This window comes from Malaclemys terrapin, chromosome 9 (assembly GCF_027887155.1).
Source record: "Malaclemys terrapin pileata isolate rMalTer1 chromosome 9, rMalTer1.hap1, whole genome shotgun sequence".
Taxonomy (NCBI): Eukaryota; Metazoa; Chordata; order Testudines; family Emydidae; genus Malaclemys; species Malaclemys terrapin.
The window spans coordinates 56,523,511-56,542,718 of record NC_071513.1 but is presented as its reverse complement, the minus strand read 5'-3'; the positions used below and the strand labels follow the sequence as shown (position 1 = coordinate 56,542,718).

General features: G+C 46.3%; 1 protein-coding gene across 5 annotated transcripts in view; it reads right to left on the bottom strand.

Moving 5' to 3' along the window:
- The window catches only part of PPP2R3A (protein phosphatase 2 regulatory subunit B''alpha), a 173,994-nt gene that overhangs the window by 41,553 nt on the left and 113,233 nt on the right, over window positions 1-19,208 (bottom strand). For all 5 annotated transcript variants that reach the window (XM_054039288.1, XM_054039289.1, XM_054039286.1 and 2 more), the window contains one exon: window positions 6,128-6,214. In XM_054039288.1, the coding sequence (XP_053895263.1) occupies window positions 6,128-6,214 (87 nt within the window). The remainder of the gene's footprint in view (window positions 1-6,127; window positions 6,215-19,208) is intronic.

Sequence of the window (19,208 nt, the reverse complement as noted above, 5' to 3'; positions counted from 1 at the left end):
ACCTCTGAGTGAGTTACTGAAGTCCTCAAATCATGATTTAAAGACTTCAAGTTACCGAGAATCCACCATTTACACTAGTTTAAACCTGCAAGTGGCACATTCCCCATTCTGCAGAGGAAGGTGACACCCCCCCCCCCCCGGGTCTCTGCCAATCTGACCCAGGGGAAAATTCCTTCCCGATCCCAAATATTGCGATCAGTTAGACGCTGAGCATGTGGGCAAGACTCACCAGCCAGACACCTCAGAGTTCTCCCAATCTAGCGTCCCATCTCTGGCCATTGGTGATATTTGCTGCTAGCAATTGCAGATCGGCTACCTGCCATTGTAGGCAGTCTTATCATACCATCCCCTCCATAAATTTATCAAGCTGAGTTTTGAAGCCAGTTAGTTTTTTTTGCCCCTACTGCTCCCCTTGGAAGACTGTTCCAGAACTTCACTCCTTTGATGGTTAGAAACATTCACCTAATTTCAAGCCTAAACTTGTTGATGGTCAGTTCATAACCATTTGTTCTTCTGTCCACATTAATGCTTAACTTAAATAGCTCCTCTCCCTCCCTGATATTTATCCCTCTGATGTATTTATAGAGAGCAATCATATCTCCCCTCAGCCTTCTTTTAGTTAGACTCTTCTTGTAAGGCAAGTTTTCCATTCCTCAGCTGATCCTAGTAACCCTTCTCTGCACCTGTTCCAGTTTGAATTAATCTTTCTTGAACATGGGAGATCAGAACTGCACACAGCATTCCAGATGAGGTCTCACTAGTGCCCTGCATAATGGTACTTACACTTCCCTGTCTCTACTGGAAATACCTCGCCTGATGTATCCTAGGACTGCATTGGCTTTTTTTACAGCTGGATCATATTGGTGGCTCATAGTCATCATGTGATCAATCAATACACCCAGGTCTTTCGCCTCCTCTGTCACTTCCAACTGATAGGTCCCCAGATTATAGCAAAAATTATTTTTGTTAGTCCCTAAATGTATGACCTTGCACTTTGCACTATTAAATTTCATCCCATTTCTATTACTCCATATTACAAGGTTGTCCAGATCTTCTTGTATGATACTCCAGTCCTGCTCCGTATTGGTAATACTTCCCAACTTTGTGGCATCCACAAATTTTATTAGCACACTCCCATTTTTTGTGCCAAGATCAGTAAAAAAAAAGTTAAATAAGATTGGTCCCAAGACCGATCCCTGAGGTACTCAACTAGTAACCTCCCTCCAGCCTGACAGTTCACCTTTCAGTATGACCCATTGTAGTCTCCCCTTTAACCAGTTCCTTATCCACCTTTCAAATCTCATATTAATCCCCATCTTCTCCAATTTAACTAATCATTTCCCATGTGGAAATGCCTTGCAGTAGATCTAATCTACCTGGATTTCAGTATTTCCTTTGTCTAAACAATCTCAAAGAAGAAGATGAGTTGGTCTGGCACGATCTACCTTTTGTAAAACCATGTTGTATTTTATCCCAATTATCGTTAACCTTTATGTCCTTAACTACTTTCTCATTCAAAATTTGTTCCAAGACCTTGCATACAACTGAGGTCAAACTAACAGGCCTGTAGTTTCTTGGTTCACTTTTTTTCCTTTTCTTAAAAATAGGAACTTTATTAGCAATTCTCCAGTCATAAGATATGACCTCCGAATTTACAGATTCATTAAAAATCCTTGCTATTGGGCTTGCAATTTCATGTGCCAATTCCTTTAATATTCTTGGATGGAAATTATTTCATCCCATTAGGTTGTTTGAGTTTGACTTCTACCTCAGATGTGGTAATTTCTACCTCCATAGCCTTGTTCCCATTAGCCACCCTGCCACTACCCCTTCATTAGTCTTATTAAGAATTGAGGCAAAGTATTTCTTTAGATGTTGCGTCATCCCTAGCAGGGCCGGCTCCAGGCACCAGCTTGGCAAGCTGGTGCTTGGGGCGGCCACTCCAGACAGGGGCGGCAGGTCCAGCTATTCGGCGGCAATTCAGCGGACGGTCCCTCACTCCCGCTAGGAGCGAAGGACCTTCCGCCGAATTGCAGCCGCAGATCGCGATCGCGGCTTTTTTTTTTTTTTTTGTGGCTGCTTGGGGCGGCCAAAACCCTGGAGCCGGCCCTGATCCCTAGATTATCTTTAATCTCCACCCCATCCTCAGTGTTTAGTGGTCCCACTTCTTCTTTCCTTGTTTTCTTTTTATTTATATAGCTATAGAACCTTTTACTATTGGTTTTAATTCCCTTTGCAAGGTCCAATTCTGTGTGGCTTTTGGCAGTTCTCACTTTATCCTTACACTTTCTGACCTCCAAGATGTAATTTTCCTTGCTGATGCCTCCCATCTTCCATTCCTTGTAGGCTTTCTGCTTTCTCTTAATCACCTGAGATGTTTGCCCATCCAGCTTGGTCTGCAACCCTTCTCTATGAATTTTCCCCCTTGCTTGGGATGCAGACTTCAGATAGTTTCTGCAACTTTAACTTAAAGTAATTCCAAACCTCCAACACATTCACAGCCTTGAGTTCTTCAATCCAGTCCACTTTCCTAACTTATTCCCTTAATTTTTTATAGTTAGCCCTTTTGAAATCAAGGACCCATCTCACAGATCTTTTTTTGTTTAGCCTTCCATTTAGTTTAAACTGAATTAGCTCACAATCACTTGAACCAAGGTTGTCCCTTACAATCAGTTCTTCTATGAGGTCCTCAATACTCATCAATACCAAATCTAAAATGACATCACCTCTTGTTGGTTCAGCAACTATTTGATCAAGAAATCTGTCCGCTATCACATGCAGGAAAATCTAGGCCCTACTATTATTAGCAGCACTTGTCCTCCAATCTATATCTGTGAAGTTAATCCTGTAATCACTCAATCTCCAGTAGTATTTATTTCATTAAAAACATTAAAGAGGTTTCTATCCATATCCAAATCAGATCCTGGGGGTCTGTAGCACACCCCAAGCACTAGCTTTCTTCCATAAAGTGATTTTGGCCCAAACAGACTCAGTCTCATCCATTCCATAACTTCTAATTTCTTTACAGTCTACCTCATCGTTAAAGCTGTGACCTGCTGAATTTTTTTTTATTTGCATGATGTACATACTGACAGAGCAGAGGGTAGCTCTTGAATCCTTCAAAGAATGTAAGCACTTGTCAGCTGACTTGGTGAACAGCTTCAAATAATATAATGGGAGATTTTTAGTGGTGCTCTGGACCTCTCTCAGGATCGCTGATTATTACAATCAAAATGCATGGTGCATAACAATAACTGTAGATATAGAGTGAGCCATCGTGTCAGCTGCACCAGGGAGGCTTGCAATTATGTCCTAGCTAGCAACTTTACCTCTGTGTTTGCTCTCACTGTTCTTAACGTAGCTGGTCAATGAAGGCATTTCACTTCCCAAAATTGGTGTAATTATGTTTCATGAATTGGTAACTCTAAATTGTAACAGATGGATGTAGATGAATAACTTTTGCTGCTAAACAAGTGTAATTGTCGCTGATCATTGTCATGTGAAATGGATCTAAAGGGGTGTTGCCTGTTCCCCTCATTCACAGAACCACTAGTGAGTTTGGGGCTGGCGCATGAACATGAACTCAGAACACTTGGCAGGAACTTAATACTTCTTATTTGGCCTGGTGGGGATATAATAGCAAATTGTTTTAGGCAATGGAGGAAGCAGTATGGAAAATGTCTATTAGTTTCTGCTAGGTGTCATGGATCTCTTCCAAAGGAATTTAGAGGGAATCAGCAATTCTTTTAATGAGTTCCTGGAATTGCTTGAAGTCATCTGCATACACAGAAGAAGAGGCATGATAGCCTCCTCAGGTGAGGAGAAAGAGCTGTTGGTCTGAGACCTAAGCTTCTTATTCAACCCTCTTCTCCCCTTCTCCTCAGAGGATTCCTCCTGAGGAGAGGACTGAAGTGGAGGGTCTGAAGGAATAGAAGGTTTTCTTCTTGGATGCTCCTTGAGAGTGTAACTGGAGGCCCTAGAGAACTGCTCCCTATCGGCTGCCCACAGATAAACACGATCACTGGGGAGGGGACTCAGTGCTCCTCTTTTTCAAAGGTTTAGAGGTACCTTATGAGAAGACCTTCTGGACGAGCGAATGGCAGTAGCTGAAGTCGATGGCGCACACTGCATATCAGAGCCCCAGTGCACAGAGGGATGTCATAGCCTGGGTCTGACGAAGCCTGCAAGGAGCACTCCATGAGGAGTAGTCTGACTTCAATCTCCCTGTTCTTTCTGGACCTACTCTCAAAGTCAACACAGACTGTACACCTGGAAAGGATGTGGGTGTCCTGAAGGTAGCAAAAGCAGCTAGGATGCCATCATTAATAGGGATAGCACTGGCAAGTTAGGCAGGGATTAAACCCAAGAGATCTTGGCATATCCTGAGAAAATAAACAAAGAGAACTTCTACAGCGAGAAGTCCCCTCAGAAGCGGGGTGGGGAATGAGGCAGTCTCACAATCAGGGGCAGCAGGTTTGTATAAATTTTGGTGGTGCCCAGAACAGGTCCAAGTCCCACCCCTCACATGTCTGCCTCGTAAGCTGATACATATTTTTTAAAATAATGTAAAAATGTGAGGGCTCTGGGGTGGGGCTGGGGATGAGGGGTTTGGGGTATGGGAGGGGCTCAGGCAAAGGGTTGGGGTGCCGGGGTGAGGGCTGAGGGGTAGGGCCAAGGATGAGGGGTTCATGGTGCAGGAGGGGGCTCAGGGCTGGGGCAGAGGGTTGGGGTGTGGGGGAGTGAAGGTTCTTGCTGGGGGTGCAGGATGTGGGGTGGGGCCGGGGATGAGGAGTTTGAAGTGCAGGCAGGCTGCCCCCAGCTGGGGCCAGAGAGGACTCCCCCCAGCCCTCTCTCCCCCGGCAGCACACTCACCTTGCACCACTGTCACTGCACCTGCTCCTAAGGCCCTTCTCAGGTCCAGGAAGCCCCCTTACCTCCCCTGTGGTGGGTGCGGGGAGGGGGCTGCCATCACATGTGCGCCTCCTCCCCTGCTGCTGCCCCTCATTGTAGCCTCACTGGGGATGGGGGATGGGACTGTCCCTTGCCCAGCGTGGGGCAGGAGCAGTGACTGTGGACAGGGGGGCCCACTGTGCTGGTGGAGGGTCCCACCGGAAAAGGGAAGGGTCCATCCGTCTGAGGCAAAAGGGTAGGGTCAGGGTCAGCCTGCCCTTGCACTCATGGTTGGGAGGCGCTAGGACCCTGTGGCGGTAAATTGATGCCAGGAGCCAGAAGAGTGGAGTGCAGCTCAAAGCTGCAGGGGGCAGCCACCCACCGCCCAGGGTGCAGGCAGGGACTCTCGGGGGAGGGGCGTGGGGGCAACAGGCAGGCCAGGGGAGAGACTCGGCCCTGAACATTGGTGGAACTGGGCCCCTGGGTCCTGAATATTGCTGGAGCGCAGGCACCACGGGCCCATATAACTTGCTGTCCCGGCTCACAATAAAGAACCCCCAACTAAGTTATAGTATTTTGTAATTGATACAAAATGTTAAACTAACTATTAAACTGTAACAACGCTAAATATTTACAAAAGAGCTAAAATTAAACTAAGGCACTGCAAGTTGTGCTTGGGCTCAGGCCAAGGGCAGTTGAGAAGGAACTGAAAGGGGTTCATCTGACACTGCCTTATATACCCTTAGGACAGAAGTTTAGCTAGGGCACATATGTGAACTGAACAGGCACTGCTCCCAAAGGTGCATAGAGGCCATGCACACTGGAAGTAGAGCACTCAAAGGGACATTACTCGACAAACGAATAAATGGGTTCCCAGGAACAATTTATAACTTCTGAACACAGCCTCCCTCACTGAAGAAGGTGAAGGCAGAGTGGGGTTAGCATGGTTGTGTTGGTGATAGATTCACCTGAGCAGCCTTAACTAGTTTTCAACCTAGTATTTTGCTGTGTGGAATATAGAAAGAACTAGGCTCATCCTTTCAGAAAGAAGCCAGATCTAAATCTTTGTCCTCAATGCAGCGTTAGTGAATATGTGTTATAGGGATCCTACCCTGGGCTAGGCCCTCACTAACCTCCTGCAGTCTCTCTTCAGAACTGGAGTCTCTGGAGAGACTATAGGAACACAAATATTTTAGAATATATACTCTTCTTATATTAAACCAAGAAAATTACATACTTGCAAAAAGTTGCTTTTCCTCATCTCTGTTAGGGTGATTTTCCCAGACCAGGATCTATTGACCATGTAGAATATTCTCTGTATAACCTACAAAAAGCAAACAAATGAATAGTTATCTTAAAGACATGCACTGCCTAAATTATACCAGTTTGTAAATCTGAAGTGAACTTATTCATTTGGTTTAAATGATTAAAAGAAATTTTTAATTTACAATTTTGATTTACACGACAATGGACAACCCTCAGATATCCACCCCAAATGTATCACCAACTCATCCACTTCATCCTCACCCATAACAATTTTACATTCAACAACAAACACTTTGTCCAAACCATGGGAACAGCCTTGGATTCTAGGGACGGCTCCCCAAAATGCCATCTTCTTCATGGGCCACCTTGAAAAAGAATTTCTGGACAAATGCACCAAAAAAACAGTGATATACCTGAGATACATTGATGATATTTTCATCTTCTGGACAGACGACTTAAACTTCCTCACAGATCTCCACCACAACTTCAACATTCACCCCTTGTCCATTCAACTCTCTCTGGAACACTCTGACACTAGCATCAATTTTATGGACACCACAATCAGCTTCAACAATGGAACCCTACAGACAACTATATACAAGAAACCCACAGAGTATCGCACCTACCTTCATAGATCCAGTAACCACCCCAAACACACCAAGAAATCTGTTATCTACAGCCAAGCACTCAGATACCACAGAATATGCTCCAAGGAGAAAGTCTGGGATGTACACCTTAATATACTCAAAACAACCTTCAAACAAGGACACTTACTCAGAGAACCTGCTTTAATTCAGAAATAAATCCCCTCTGACCATGCACCCCTATTCGTCACCTACCACCCCACACCGGAACTCATAAGGGGTATCATCAAACAACTACAAAGCAACTGAATGGGAACCACATATTGAAATAATTTTTTCCTGAACCCCCTCTTCTGGCCTTCTAAAAACCACCCAACCTCTCCAAGCTCATCATCAGAAGCAAGCTCCCAACAGACCTTTTGATAATAAACTGCTGATGCACAGCAAGCAGGGATGCCCAAATGAAAAGCATAATTCTGGGTACACATATCATACGTTAACAATGGACGTAGCAGAGACAGATTATCTGGCTGGATGTGGCATAGGCCATTGGTCATGTGTTTATGTCATTCAGTCCCCACTCTGACCTCTAGTAATCTGGAGGATGAATGACATGGAGGAGGACAGAAATATCTGTTAAGTGAGAGCAAACAAGAGGTAGTATTTAGTATGATGCTGAGGTCATGTAAACACCTATCCTAGTCTCACTCCCTTCAGCATGAAATAGCCATTTTCCTAAAACTTCACAGGGTGATGAGGATAAATGCCAAAATGTGATTAACAGGACAAGGCCAAGCTTAATAACAGTAGAAACAAGAGCAAAGAGAGACAACTAATAAGTCTGTTCCTAGAAGTTATAGAAGATTACTATTGTGTACAAACCTATTGAACAGGATGGACGAGCTGTTCCAAGTATTCTCTGGTCCTACCAAGACAAACAGATCAAACCAATAGTAGATGGGGGTGGGGCTCTCTAACCCAGCCAAACACTGGGTCTTTACTGAACAAGAAAATGATGGCAGTGTCAATGGTGCTAGGTTCCCATGGCATAATAAAAAATCATGCCCTCCAGAAACGTATACACATCCTTCAGCAAAGGCTACTCTATGGGTTTGGGATAGAACTAGAGATAAAATAAGATGTTTTACTTTGCAGATAATCCAAATTTTAACCCAAATTACAAACCGAAGAGGTTTAAAGATTGGGGGAGCCATGGAATACATATGGGTGGCCAGCTCCTCAGTAAAGAAACTTTTAAAACTTATTTGGAAATAAAAAACTAGCTTTAATTGGCCCATCCTCCTATGTACCAATACCTTCAAGTTAGGCATTATGTTTCTTAACTTTTTGGAAAAGGTGTTTTAAGATAACTTTAGGAGGAGTGATGGAATCTGGGAAATCAGGAAACAAACAAAAAAAATAGTTAATTTATATCAATCTTTGCAAACAACTTTCCTAAAAATAAAAAAAAAAAAAGGGTCCATATATGACACACTGGGAAAGGAGTTGGATACACAAATGACCTTAGAAAAATGGGATTTAATCTGGAAAAAAGGACCAGCAACCTCAATCTGTAGCATGATTAAAAAAAAGTTTATTTAAGATACTGCTTCAATGGTATCTCACACCAGTGAAGTTAGAGAGAAAGAGAGACTGAATAGGGAGAAATGTTGGAGAAATTGTAGTGAAAGAGGAGTGTGATGGGGTAAGAAAAGGGCAGGAAAGGGGTAAAGTCCACTTAGGCACATTCACTCCACCTAAATGATAATTATATAATTACTTGTCAGCTAGAGCGGGTGCGACTAAAGAAGGATCAGGTGATAACACAACAGACATTTGGGCCTTATAAATAGACAGAGAGAGGTCATTCTGGGGCAAGAAGCTATAAGGACCAGACAGGCCCGTTATCCTGTCTTCTGACAGCAGCAAGTGCCAGATGCTTCTGAGGGAATGAACAGAATAGGGTAATTTTGAGTGATCCATCCCCTGTCGCCCAGTTCCAGCTTCTGGCAGTTGGAGGTTTAGGGACTCCTGGGGCATTCGGTTGTGAACCTGAACATCTAATTGACATTGATGGACCTATCTTTTAAGAATTTATCTCATTCTTTTTTGAACCCAGTTATACTTTTGGCCTTCACATCATCCCCCGGCAATGAGTTCCATAGGTTGACTGCATTGTGTGAAGAAATACTTCCTTATATTTATTTTAAACCGGTTGCCTTTTAATTTCAGCAGGTGATCCCTAGTATTTGTGTTACATAAATGGTTAACACCAATCCTCGTTCACATTCTCCACATCAATCATGATTTTATAGACCTCTGCCATTTTGTTGCCAAATCACACAATTTGGTGAGATTCCTTTGTATCTGTTCACAGTCAGCTTTGGCCTTTACTATTTTGAGTAATTTTGCATCATCTGCAAATTTTCTGTTAAAACTGTTGGTGAGGCATGATTTCTCTTTACAAAAGTTGTGTTGACTCTTCCCCAACATACTGGGTTTATCTATGTGGCCGTGCCTATGCATCTATGTATTTATCTGTTATCCAGATCCTGTGCTCCACTTAGGACTAAATCAAGAATTGGCTCTCCCTTTGTAGGTTCCAGGACTAGCTGCTCCAAGCCACAGTCATTTATGATGTCTAGAAATTTTATCTCTTCATCCCTCCCTGAGTCATCCCACCCATTCAATATGAAGTCAGTAAACCCCACATTATTATTGCATTTTGTGCCTTTATAGCCTTTCTAATCTCTCTGAGTGTTTCACAATCACCATCTTGGCCAGGAGGTTGGTAGTACATTCCTACTGCTATACTCTATTATTCAAGCATGGAATTTCTATCCATAGAGATCTAGTGTACACCTTGATTCATATAAGATTTTGACTTCATTGTGCCTTTTTTCAGATAGAGTTCCACCCCCCATCAGCAGGACCTACTCTGTCATTCCTTTATGTTTTGTATCCTGTATGACGGAATATAACCCTGTATTCACACCCTACAAACTACTGTAAAAATCTTTGTACAAAATACACCTTCTAAGATATCATTTGGAAACTGATAATTTGCTGGTCAATATTGTCCTGATAAAATATGTGTGGCAACATTGTATGTGAAGTTATAAGATTGCCCTGTATCATGTTATTAACACATGTTCCAAAACTCACAGCCTGCCTAGGCAGAAGTCTGCAAACAGGTCTGTTGTAAACAAAGGAATACGTGCTTGCCTTAATTTGCATTTAAGCAGTAAACAGAGTCATCAGCCAGGAAGGGAAAACAAAGGAAGCTCAAATAGGTGAAAAAAACCCAGCAGAGAACACCCTTCCACATAGACACTTTGTCTCTCAGCTGGAAATATTTTTCAAGGGTGGGGGGGACGGGGGACTGAAACTATAAAAAGGATGGACAAACTCCCCAAAGCACACACAACCCTCTCTCCCCCTGCCCATCGCATTCACTGCACCTGAAAAAACAAAGGAAACAGCCACTGGACTCTGGGAGCGGGGTCCTGACCTGAAGAGTTTGGTCAATAATTTTGCTGGAAGCACATGTTAAGAAACCTTGCTTGAATCTAATATAGTCTGTTAAGTGAAGCACTAGAAAGCATTTTATCTTTATTTTTCTTGCAACCATTTCTGACTTTTATACCTCATTACTTGTACTTACTTAAAATCTCTCTCTTTGTAGTTAATAAACTTATTTTATTATTTTATCTAATCCAGTGTTTTCAAGCTGAAGTATGTGGGTAACTCCATTTAAGGTAATAAAATGGTATATTATTCCCTCAAAGGAATAATGGATTTAATATATTTGGACTGGGGAGGGCTGGGAAGTACAAGACATACATTTCTGGGGGAAAATCTGGGACTGGGAATGCATTGGGGTCACTCTGCAGTGTAACCAAGGTTGGTGACAGCCAGGATGTGACTAGCAGGCTGCAGTTACACAAACACACCTGGGGATGACCTGCATGCTGGTGGCTAGTTGTGAACAGTCAAGGTTGAAGGCTACAGCAACAAGGCATTGCAAGGTACCCCAGGTTACGGGGCAGGGGTGACACAGCCTCCGGCTGGTCTGGATTGTACGGGTCAGTATGTCACAGCCTGCTATTACCATGTCCCATTGATTATCCTCATTCCACTAAGTTTCTGCAATGCCTATTATATCAATATCCTCATTTACTGCCAGGCACTCTAGTTCACGCATCTTAGTATTTAGACTTCTAGTATTTGTATATAAACAATTGTACTTTTTGTCAATATTCAGTTTCTTGCCTTCATGTGTTATATTAATTGGGGCTCTTTTACATTTGACTGTTTCTCACTAGTGCAGAGCTGTACTTTACAAGCTTCTTTCCTTTCCTCTTTACTAGGATATAGAGTTCCCCCTTAATCCTTAAGGGTTGTGTCCACACAAACCATGTGCTCCGCCACACCTGTCGGCTTTCTCCTAGCCCTTAATTTAAAACATTCTCTACCTTTCTAATTTCACATGCAAGCAATCTGATTTCATTTTGGTTTAGGTGGAGCCCATCCTTCTTGTATAGGCTTCTCCTTTTCCAAAAGTTTCCCCAGTTCCTAATAAACCTAAAACCCTCCTCCCTACGCTATCATCTCATCCACGCACGTAGCCTCTGCAGGTCTGCCTGCCCTTCTGGCCCTGGGCTTTCTATTCCTGGCTCTGCCACGTGTCTGCTGGATGACTTTGGGCATGAGGTACTAGGCCAAAGAGCGTGGGAATTACTCTGTGGTCCACAGGTTAGGGCACCATATGGGAGACCCAGAGTCTAGGTCCCTTGCTCCAGTCACTCTAAGTATTTATATGAAGTGGAACAGCTTCAACAGGACAGACTGAAAGAGGCACCTGCCTCCACATTAGAATATCCCACAGCTCAATGGTTAGAGGACTCCTCTGAGAGGTGAGAGACTCTTGTTCAAATCCTTTCACCCCTGTGGCAGAGGGGGGGAACTGAACCCAGGTCTCACCCATCTGACTGCTCTAACTACTGGGCTAAAAGTCCCCCCACCCACTCTTGTTGTGTAGAGTGATGCACAGTACAACCAGTGGCTGGAAGTTAAGGCTAGACAAATTCAAAATGGAAATAATGTGCACATTTTTAAGACTGATGGGTGATCAGTCATTGGCCCAGCTCACCAAGAGATGCAATGGACTTTCCATCATTTGAAATATTTAAATCAAGAAGGGGATGTCTTTGTAAAGTTATGTTCCAGCTCAAATACAAGATGCTGTGTTTGATGCAGGAATTACTGGGTGCTCCTGACAGACACTGTCATCCTGGTCTACATTTTCACTAGTAACAGTGACACTGACCCTCGCTTCCAGTTTGCAAAGCAGCTCTAAACCTAAGGTTTTAGTAACTACCATAGGGTTTCCCAGTCTGTCTTGCATGCTTGGATTGCACCAGTTCACCTTACAGAAAGGGCCATTATTAAACCTGCCAACTCTACAGGGTTTCAGACTATAGGTCTCAGTCGCACCAGCAATCTACAGTTATTGGCTGCCTTCTCCATTCCCTGACCTGTTGGGCAGCCAATGAAAGCCACTGAAATATGCCATCAATCAGCATATGTAGCAGCCAGCACTGCATTCCTCCCCACCCTCACCCCGGCTAAAGAGGAACATCTTCTTCATGCTCCCTCTCTTCCCCCGCTGTAAAAGTGAGGGATATGGAGGGAAAGTATGAAAGACTGGGATTTCTCTCCATTTCCATTCTCTCTCCTTCCCTCAGTCACTCTAGATTTATTCAAATTTGTGCAAGTCTGCAGTTTACCCATTTCTGCTTTGACGGATAGGGGCCCATGTGCGTTACACTGCAAACTTCCTCTCCTTCCTTTGGTCCAGATTATAAAACCAATCAGGAGAAGGGGTGCACATGAGTGGGGCCTGACCTGCAGTGCAGCTCGAAGCATTTGGGCCCTGGCCCCACTCCCTGTTCTTACTGTGCAGTCACTCCCAGGAGCATCCCTGCCATCACGTCCCTCAGAGAGGGCTTCAGTAACAAAACTGCCCTTGCACTCCCAGTTTAGGAATGCTGTGAACTGCTGCCAGGACTAATCCTGCTGTAAACACCTCTGAGGAGCTTTTGGTTTCTTGCTGATCCTGAAAGCCACACCTCTTCCTATTGTCTCCTGGGCTCAGTTTTCTGCAGCACTGCGGATTATCAGCTTTGAACTTTGTATGCAAATTCTGTAATGAGAGGCCATTGCCTGGGTCCCTCCCCATGCCCCAGGCTTCTGCATAAAACCCAGCTCTAGCTCTAGAACACTGGCAGGGCAGTTCCAGCCCCTCTCCCCACCCTTTCCCTGGAACAACTCACACAACTCCACTTCTGGAAAAACAAAGTTTTATTAAGGCAGTTGGGCTTCCCTCCCTGCATTCTCCCCTTCACATCACCAGAACTGCTCAGTTTTTTCCATCCACACCTGGCAGCACCTCATAACCCAACGCACTTTTCAACAGACAGTATATTTTGCCAGTAGGGTCTTTTACTGGTGCTTCCTTGGCTTAGATTTTTGCTATCACTAGCTCTGGGAGAATAAGCCACACTGTGGAATGGTTTTACTGGTAAGTGATTCCCCATATGATGTGCTACACCATCACTTCTGGACTTAGGGCTGGGGACCTGTTGAAAAAAATACAAAGAGTTTAGTATACCAACATCATACAATGGGTCAGAGATACTGATAGGTCAAATGCAGCCTACTGTATCTCTAATGGGGACAAAGGGAGGCAGGAGGCATTAAAAATGTGCATACACAGCTTAGTTATGCTAGACTGTTAACTTACTCTAGGGGCATCTTCTCCTCACTGGTACCATAATCAGCAATGATCACAGCAGCTGCTGTCAACTTAGAGTCTGCATCTGCAATGCAAAAATAATATGTGGGTTCATGCACATGCCGTATGCACAGCATATTGTGTCTTTGAAGTGTATGTAGGGCACTATACCTTGAAGGGATTGATGGGATCCAGGGTCTCAACAGCCAAGGACATGGCCATCTCCTTTGTTATTATCTCCTGATGGAAATAACGCGCTTCATTATACTAAAGGAAAAAATCCAACTCAACAGCACATAAAAGGAGATGTAAAAACTGCATCAGTCTGTGCAAAGTTAAAACCAGCCTTACGCTGCTGAGTGAGGAAATCAGAATGTCCACTGCCTGCCTGCAAGGTGATCACAGCCCCTGAGCTGACCCTCCACATGGCTGGCCCTGCACAAGAGTCATCTGCACTGCTGGAATCACTGATTAATGAGAGTCTCGGCTCTGTCCCACCCAGCACTCCAGCCATGCCAACCAGCCCTGAGAGAGGGGAGCAACACAGCCTGCTGCAGTCTCCCCCGGCAATCAGAAGTGCACTGCCCCACTAAGCTCTGCCTCTGCAGGGCTGGGGAAGCTGCAGATGCAACCTCCCCCACCTGCCTTGTGCAACATGAGGAGGATGAGGAAGATACAGCTGACTAGGGAGTCTCAGCTTCACCCCACTCAGCTTAGCCACCAATAAAACCAGCGACTGGCCTCCTGGGATAGCAGCAGCCTGAAGTGGACTCTATTTCCTGCAGAACTGTGAGCAAAGTGAGTCGAGTGGCTCAAGATGAAGTACAACAGAAGACAGAGGGGATATAGTGAAGGGGAGCAAAGAGCGGCACCCAGCACACACTAACAGTGTGCTCACTAGCTAGAATAGCAGATAGTGAGTTGCAAAAGGAAAAGGTCCCTCTCTTTGCAGTAACATCTGGAAGAACTGAAGTTACTACAAGGTGAGTAACCCTTTCTCCTCCTTTGAGTGACTGTCCCTATGTGCAGTGCACTTCAGGTGATTCACAAGCCATACTTATGTAAAGGAGGTGGGTGCCTGGAGTCCTATGACACAAAGAGACTGCAGAGCTGCCCTGCCTAGAGAGGCATCAGAAGCAGCTGTTTGCACCAGTGCATCGTGTCTAACACAGGTGTGAATGGAACTCCAAGTTGCTGCCCTGCTGGTGTCAGTAACGGGGATGTCACTCAGGGAAGTTTTCGAAGCGGCTTGAGCTCTAGTTGAGTGTGCTCTCACGCTGCCCTCAAGAGAGATGTTCATCTTGTAGCAAAGTAGGAAGTACCAAAAGATCCACTTCGGTGGTCTCTGGGAGGAGATGGCCTCTCCTTTCACAAGTTTTGTGAATAGTACAAAAAGTCTAGGAGACTTTCAAAACAGTTTTGCCCTCTGCAGGTAAAAGACAAGAACCCTACATACATCCAGTGAGTGCCATAGCACCTCTGCCCTGCTAGAGTGAGGGTTAGGATAAAACACAGGTAATGTGAAAATCCAACACCACCTTAGGTATGAAATCTTTGTCCTTATGGAAAACTGAGGGTGGGGGGAGGAGGGACTCAGCCACAAGCAGGGCCAGCTCCAGGGTTTTGGCAGCCCCAAGCAGCAAAAAAAAAAAAAAAAAAAAAAAAAGCCGCGATTGCGATCTGCGGCGGCAATTCGGCGGGAGGTCCTTTGCTCCGAGACGGAGTGAGGGACCACCCGCTGAATTGACGCCGAATACCTGGACGTCCTGCCCCTCTCCGGAGCAGCCGCCCCAAGCACCTACTTGACAAGCTGGTGCCTGGAGCCAGCCTTGGCCATAAGAGCCCCTAGCTTCCTGACTCTTCTGGACAATGTAATAGAAACCAAAAATGCTACCTTCATAGAGATGTACTAGAGAGCAGGAGCAGGATGCCAGGGGCCTGAACAGTGATTTAGTAAGGGTTGATAAAGCAAGGTTTGAATCCCAGGATGACACAGATTTTGCCATTGGATGGAAGACTTAAATCACACCCTTCATGAAACTCTTCGCTCTAATACATTGATGTGAAGCATAGACTCCCGAGAGGACCATCTTCCTTGAGCAACCTGTCCTTTCACGTATGCTCCCCAACCTAAGAGAGATGAATGTATTGTTGTAGTCTTTGTTGGAAGTGGAGAATTTAACAGCACCCCTACATATATCTTTCCTCTGTCCTCCCCATCAAGTAACAGAGACTAAGACCCTTTGAGGAACCATGACTAGCAAGTTGAGACTGTGCTTGTACGGTATGTACACAGTCCACAACCAGACTTGTAGACATTGGAGATGAAGCCTTGTGAATGGGGTCATATCAAGTACTTGCGCAGGATCGTCTGGACGACCTGTGGCTCATAGGATTTTCTGTATGAATCCGATGACGCAGAGGAAGCAGTCGTCTGGTAAGTATGCCCCGGTGGTAACAACATCCAGCCTTGCCCTGATAAATATCAAATGCGAGGGTTCTAGGGTGCACTTCTCCCAGTTCACCCTGAGACCCACACTTTCAAGTAGATGTAGAAGCACAGTGGTTGCTTTTTGTGTTTCCCGGTAAGATCATCCCAGTCGTCTAAGTAAGACCATGTCTACACTAGCACTTATATCAGGAAAACTTTTGTCGCTCTCAGGGACGTGAAAAAAACACACCCCTAACCAAAAAAGACAGTTACCTTTTCTGTAACTGGTGTTCTTTGAGATGTGTTGCTCATGTCCATTCCACAACAGGTGTGCATGCTCGCCATGTGCACCGGTGCCAGACGCTTTTCCCCTAGCAGTACCCATAGGGGAGCGCCCCTAGAGATCCCTGGAGTGGTGCTGCTATGGTACGGTATAAGGGGCGCTGCACACTCCCCCCACCCTCAGTTCCTTCTTGCCACACAACTCCGACAGAGGGGAAGGAGGGCGGGATGTGGAATGGACATGAGCAACACATCTCGAAGAACACCAGTTACGGAAAAGGTAACTGTCTTTTCTTCTTCAGGTGATTGCTCATGTGCATTCCACAATAGGTGATTCCAATCTATATCTGTTGGAGGTGGGTAGGAGTTCACAGACACCTGGGACAGAGCACAGCCCTGCCGAACCCGGCGTCCTCCCTGGTTTGGGAGATGATTGCGTAATGCGAGGTGAATGTGTGAACCAATGACCATGTGGCAGCTCTACAAATGTCCTGGATGGGGACATGGACCAGAAAGGCCGCCAACGAGACTTCCGCCCTAGTCGAGTGTGCCCTCACGAGTGTGCTGGGGGACTCCCGTCAAGTTGTAACAGATACAGATACACGAGGTGATCCAGTTGGAGAGCCACTGAGTGGAGATTGGCCGGCCTCTCATGCGTTCGGCTGAGGCAATGAACAGCTGCGAGGACTTCCTGAAGAAAGCCAGAGTCCATCTCACATCCAGCATGTGGAGGCAGCGCTCCTCACTGGACGTGTGGGGTTTGGGACAGAGTACCAGGAGGAAAATGTCCTGACCCTCATGGTAGGTGGAGACCACCTTAGGGAGGAATGAAGGATATGGTTGGAGTTGGACCTTATCCTTATGGAACACTGTGTACGGGGGTTCAGAGGTCAGGGCCTGGAGTTCCAAGACCTGTCTAGTAGATGTGATCGCCACCAGGAAGGCTACCTTCCATGAAAGGTGCAACCAGGAGCATGTAGCTAGTGGTTCAAATGGAGGACGAGTTAACCTTGCGAGCACCAGGTTCAGGTCCCACTGGGGAACTGGGGGCCTAACATAGGGGAAGAGGCGATCCAAACCCTTAAGGAATCGGCAAGTCATGGCATGGGAGAACACCGCATGGCCCTGCACTGCTGGGTGGAAGCCCGATATGGCCACCAAGTGCACCTTGATGGACGAGGGTGCTAGGCCCTGGGCTCTAAGGTGAAGGAGGTAGTCTAATATAAGCTGAATCGGAGCAGCCAGAGGCGAAATGCCCTGATCAGCGGCCCACTAGGAAAAACGAGACCATTTCGCCAGGTAGGCCTGACATGTGGAGGGCCGTCTGCTTTCCAGAAGGATTTGCTGAACCCCTTCCGAGCAAGTCCTCTCCTCCCAGCCTAACCATTGAGCAGCCACGCCATGAGTTGGAGCGCCGCTAGGTTGGGGTGGAGAAGGCGACCCTGGTCCTGGGATAGCAGGTCCAGGCAGGATGGCAACGGTCATGGCGGGGCGACTGCCAGGATCGTGAGATTCCTGTACCACTGCTGCCTGGGCTATGCCGGGGCGATCAGGAGGACCCAGTCCCTGTCCGTTTTTATCTTTTCCAAGACCTTGCCGATTAGAAGAATTGGGGGAAAGGCATAGAAAAGTTGGCCTGATCAGGACAGAAGGAAGGCGTCAGAGATAGCGTCCACGCCCAACCCCCCCAGAGCAGAAGTGGGGACACCGTTGATTTTGCCGTGTCACGAACAGGTCCACTTGGGGAGTGCCCCACATTTGGAAAATCCTGTGCACCACCTCTGGGTGCAGTGACCACTCATGCTGAGAGAAGTCTCAGCTCAGGCAATCTGCCCAAGAATTCCAGGCGCCCGGTAAGTGTTGGGCTTCTAGGAAAATATTATTGGCTATGCAGAAGTCCCACAGCCTGAGGGCTTCTTGGCAGAAGGCCGAGAAACGGGCCCCACCTTGCCTGTTGACGTAAAACATCGAGGCTGTGTTGTCCGTGAGAACCCTGACTACTCTGCCCTCCAGAAGCGAGCGGAAGGCCACACATGCCAGACGGACTGCCCTGAGCTCCTTGACATTTATATGCAGGGCAAGGTCCTGCGTGGACCACAGACCTTGGATCTGGATGTTTGCCACATGGGCTCCCCACCCCAGGTCCGACACGTCGGATACCAACTCCACAGATGGGGGTCGGCCCTTAAATGGGATCCCTTGGAGCATGTTCTCCGGGGAGGACTACCATCGCAGAGAGGCATTCACTGGTTTGGGCACAGTGAGGACTTTGTCCATCCTGTGTCTGGACTGGGAGAATACTGAATCCAACCAGAGCTGGAGGGGCCGCATCCTGAGTCTGGTATGACGAACCGCATACGTGCACGCCGACATATGACCCAGGAGCTGGAGGCACGCTCTGGCTGTGGTCACAGGGAACCTTGTAACCGTGCTGATGAGCTCCCTTAGGGTTTTAAATCTGTCTGGTGGGAGGAAGGCCCTGGCCGATGTTGTGTCTAGAATTGCCCCAATGAACTCTATGCGCTGCCCTGGGACTAACATGGACTTGGTGTTGTTTACCAACATGCCCAGTGTGGTGCATGTGGACAGGAGGAGAGATACTGCATCTATGACCTGGAGCTGCCCTTGACCAGCCAGTCATCAAGGTTTGGAAATAACTGGACCCCCCCGACATCTGAGGTAGGCCGCTACCACAGTCTTACACTTTGTGAATACCCTGGGAGAAGTGGACAGGCCAAACGGGAGGACGGTAAACTGGTAGTGCTCCTGCCTAACCATGAAACGGAGAAACCGCCTGTGTCCCTCGAATATATGAATGTGGAAGTACATGTCCTATACATAGAGGGAGGCGTACTAGTCCCTGGGATCCAGGGAAGAGATGATGGAGGCCAGAGAGACCATGTGAAACTTGAGCTTTACCATGTACTGGTTCAGGCCTCGCAGGTCCAGGGGGAGCCTG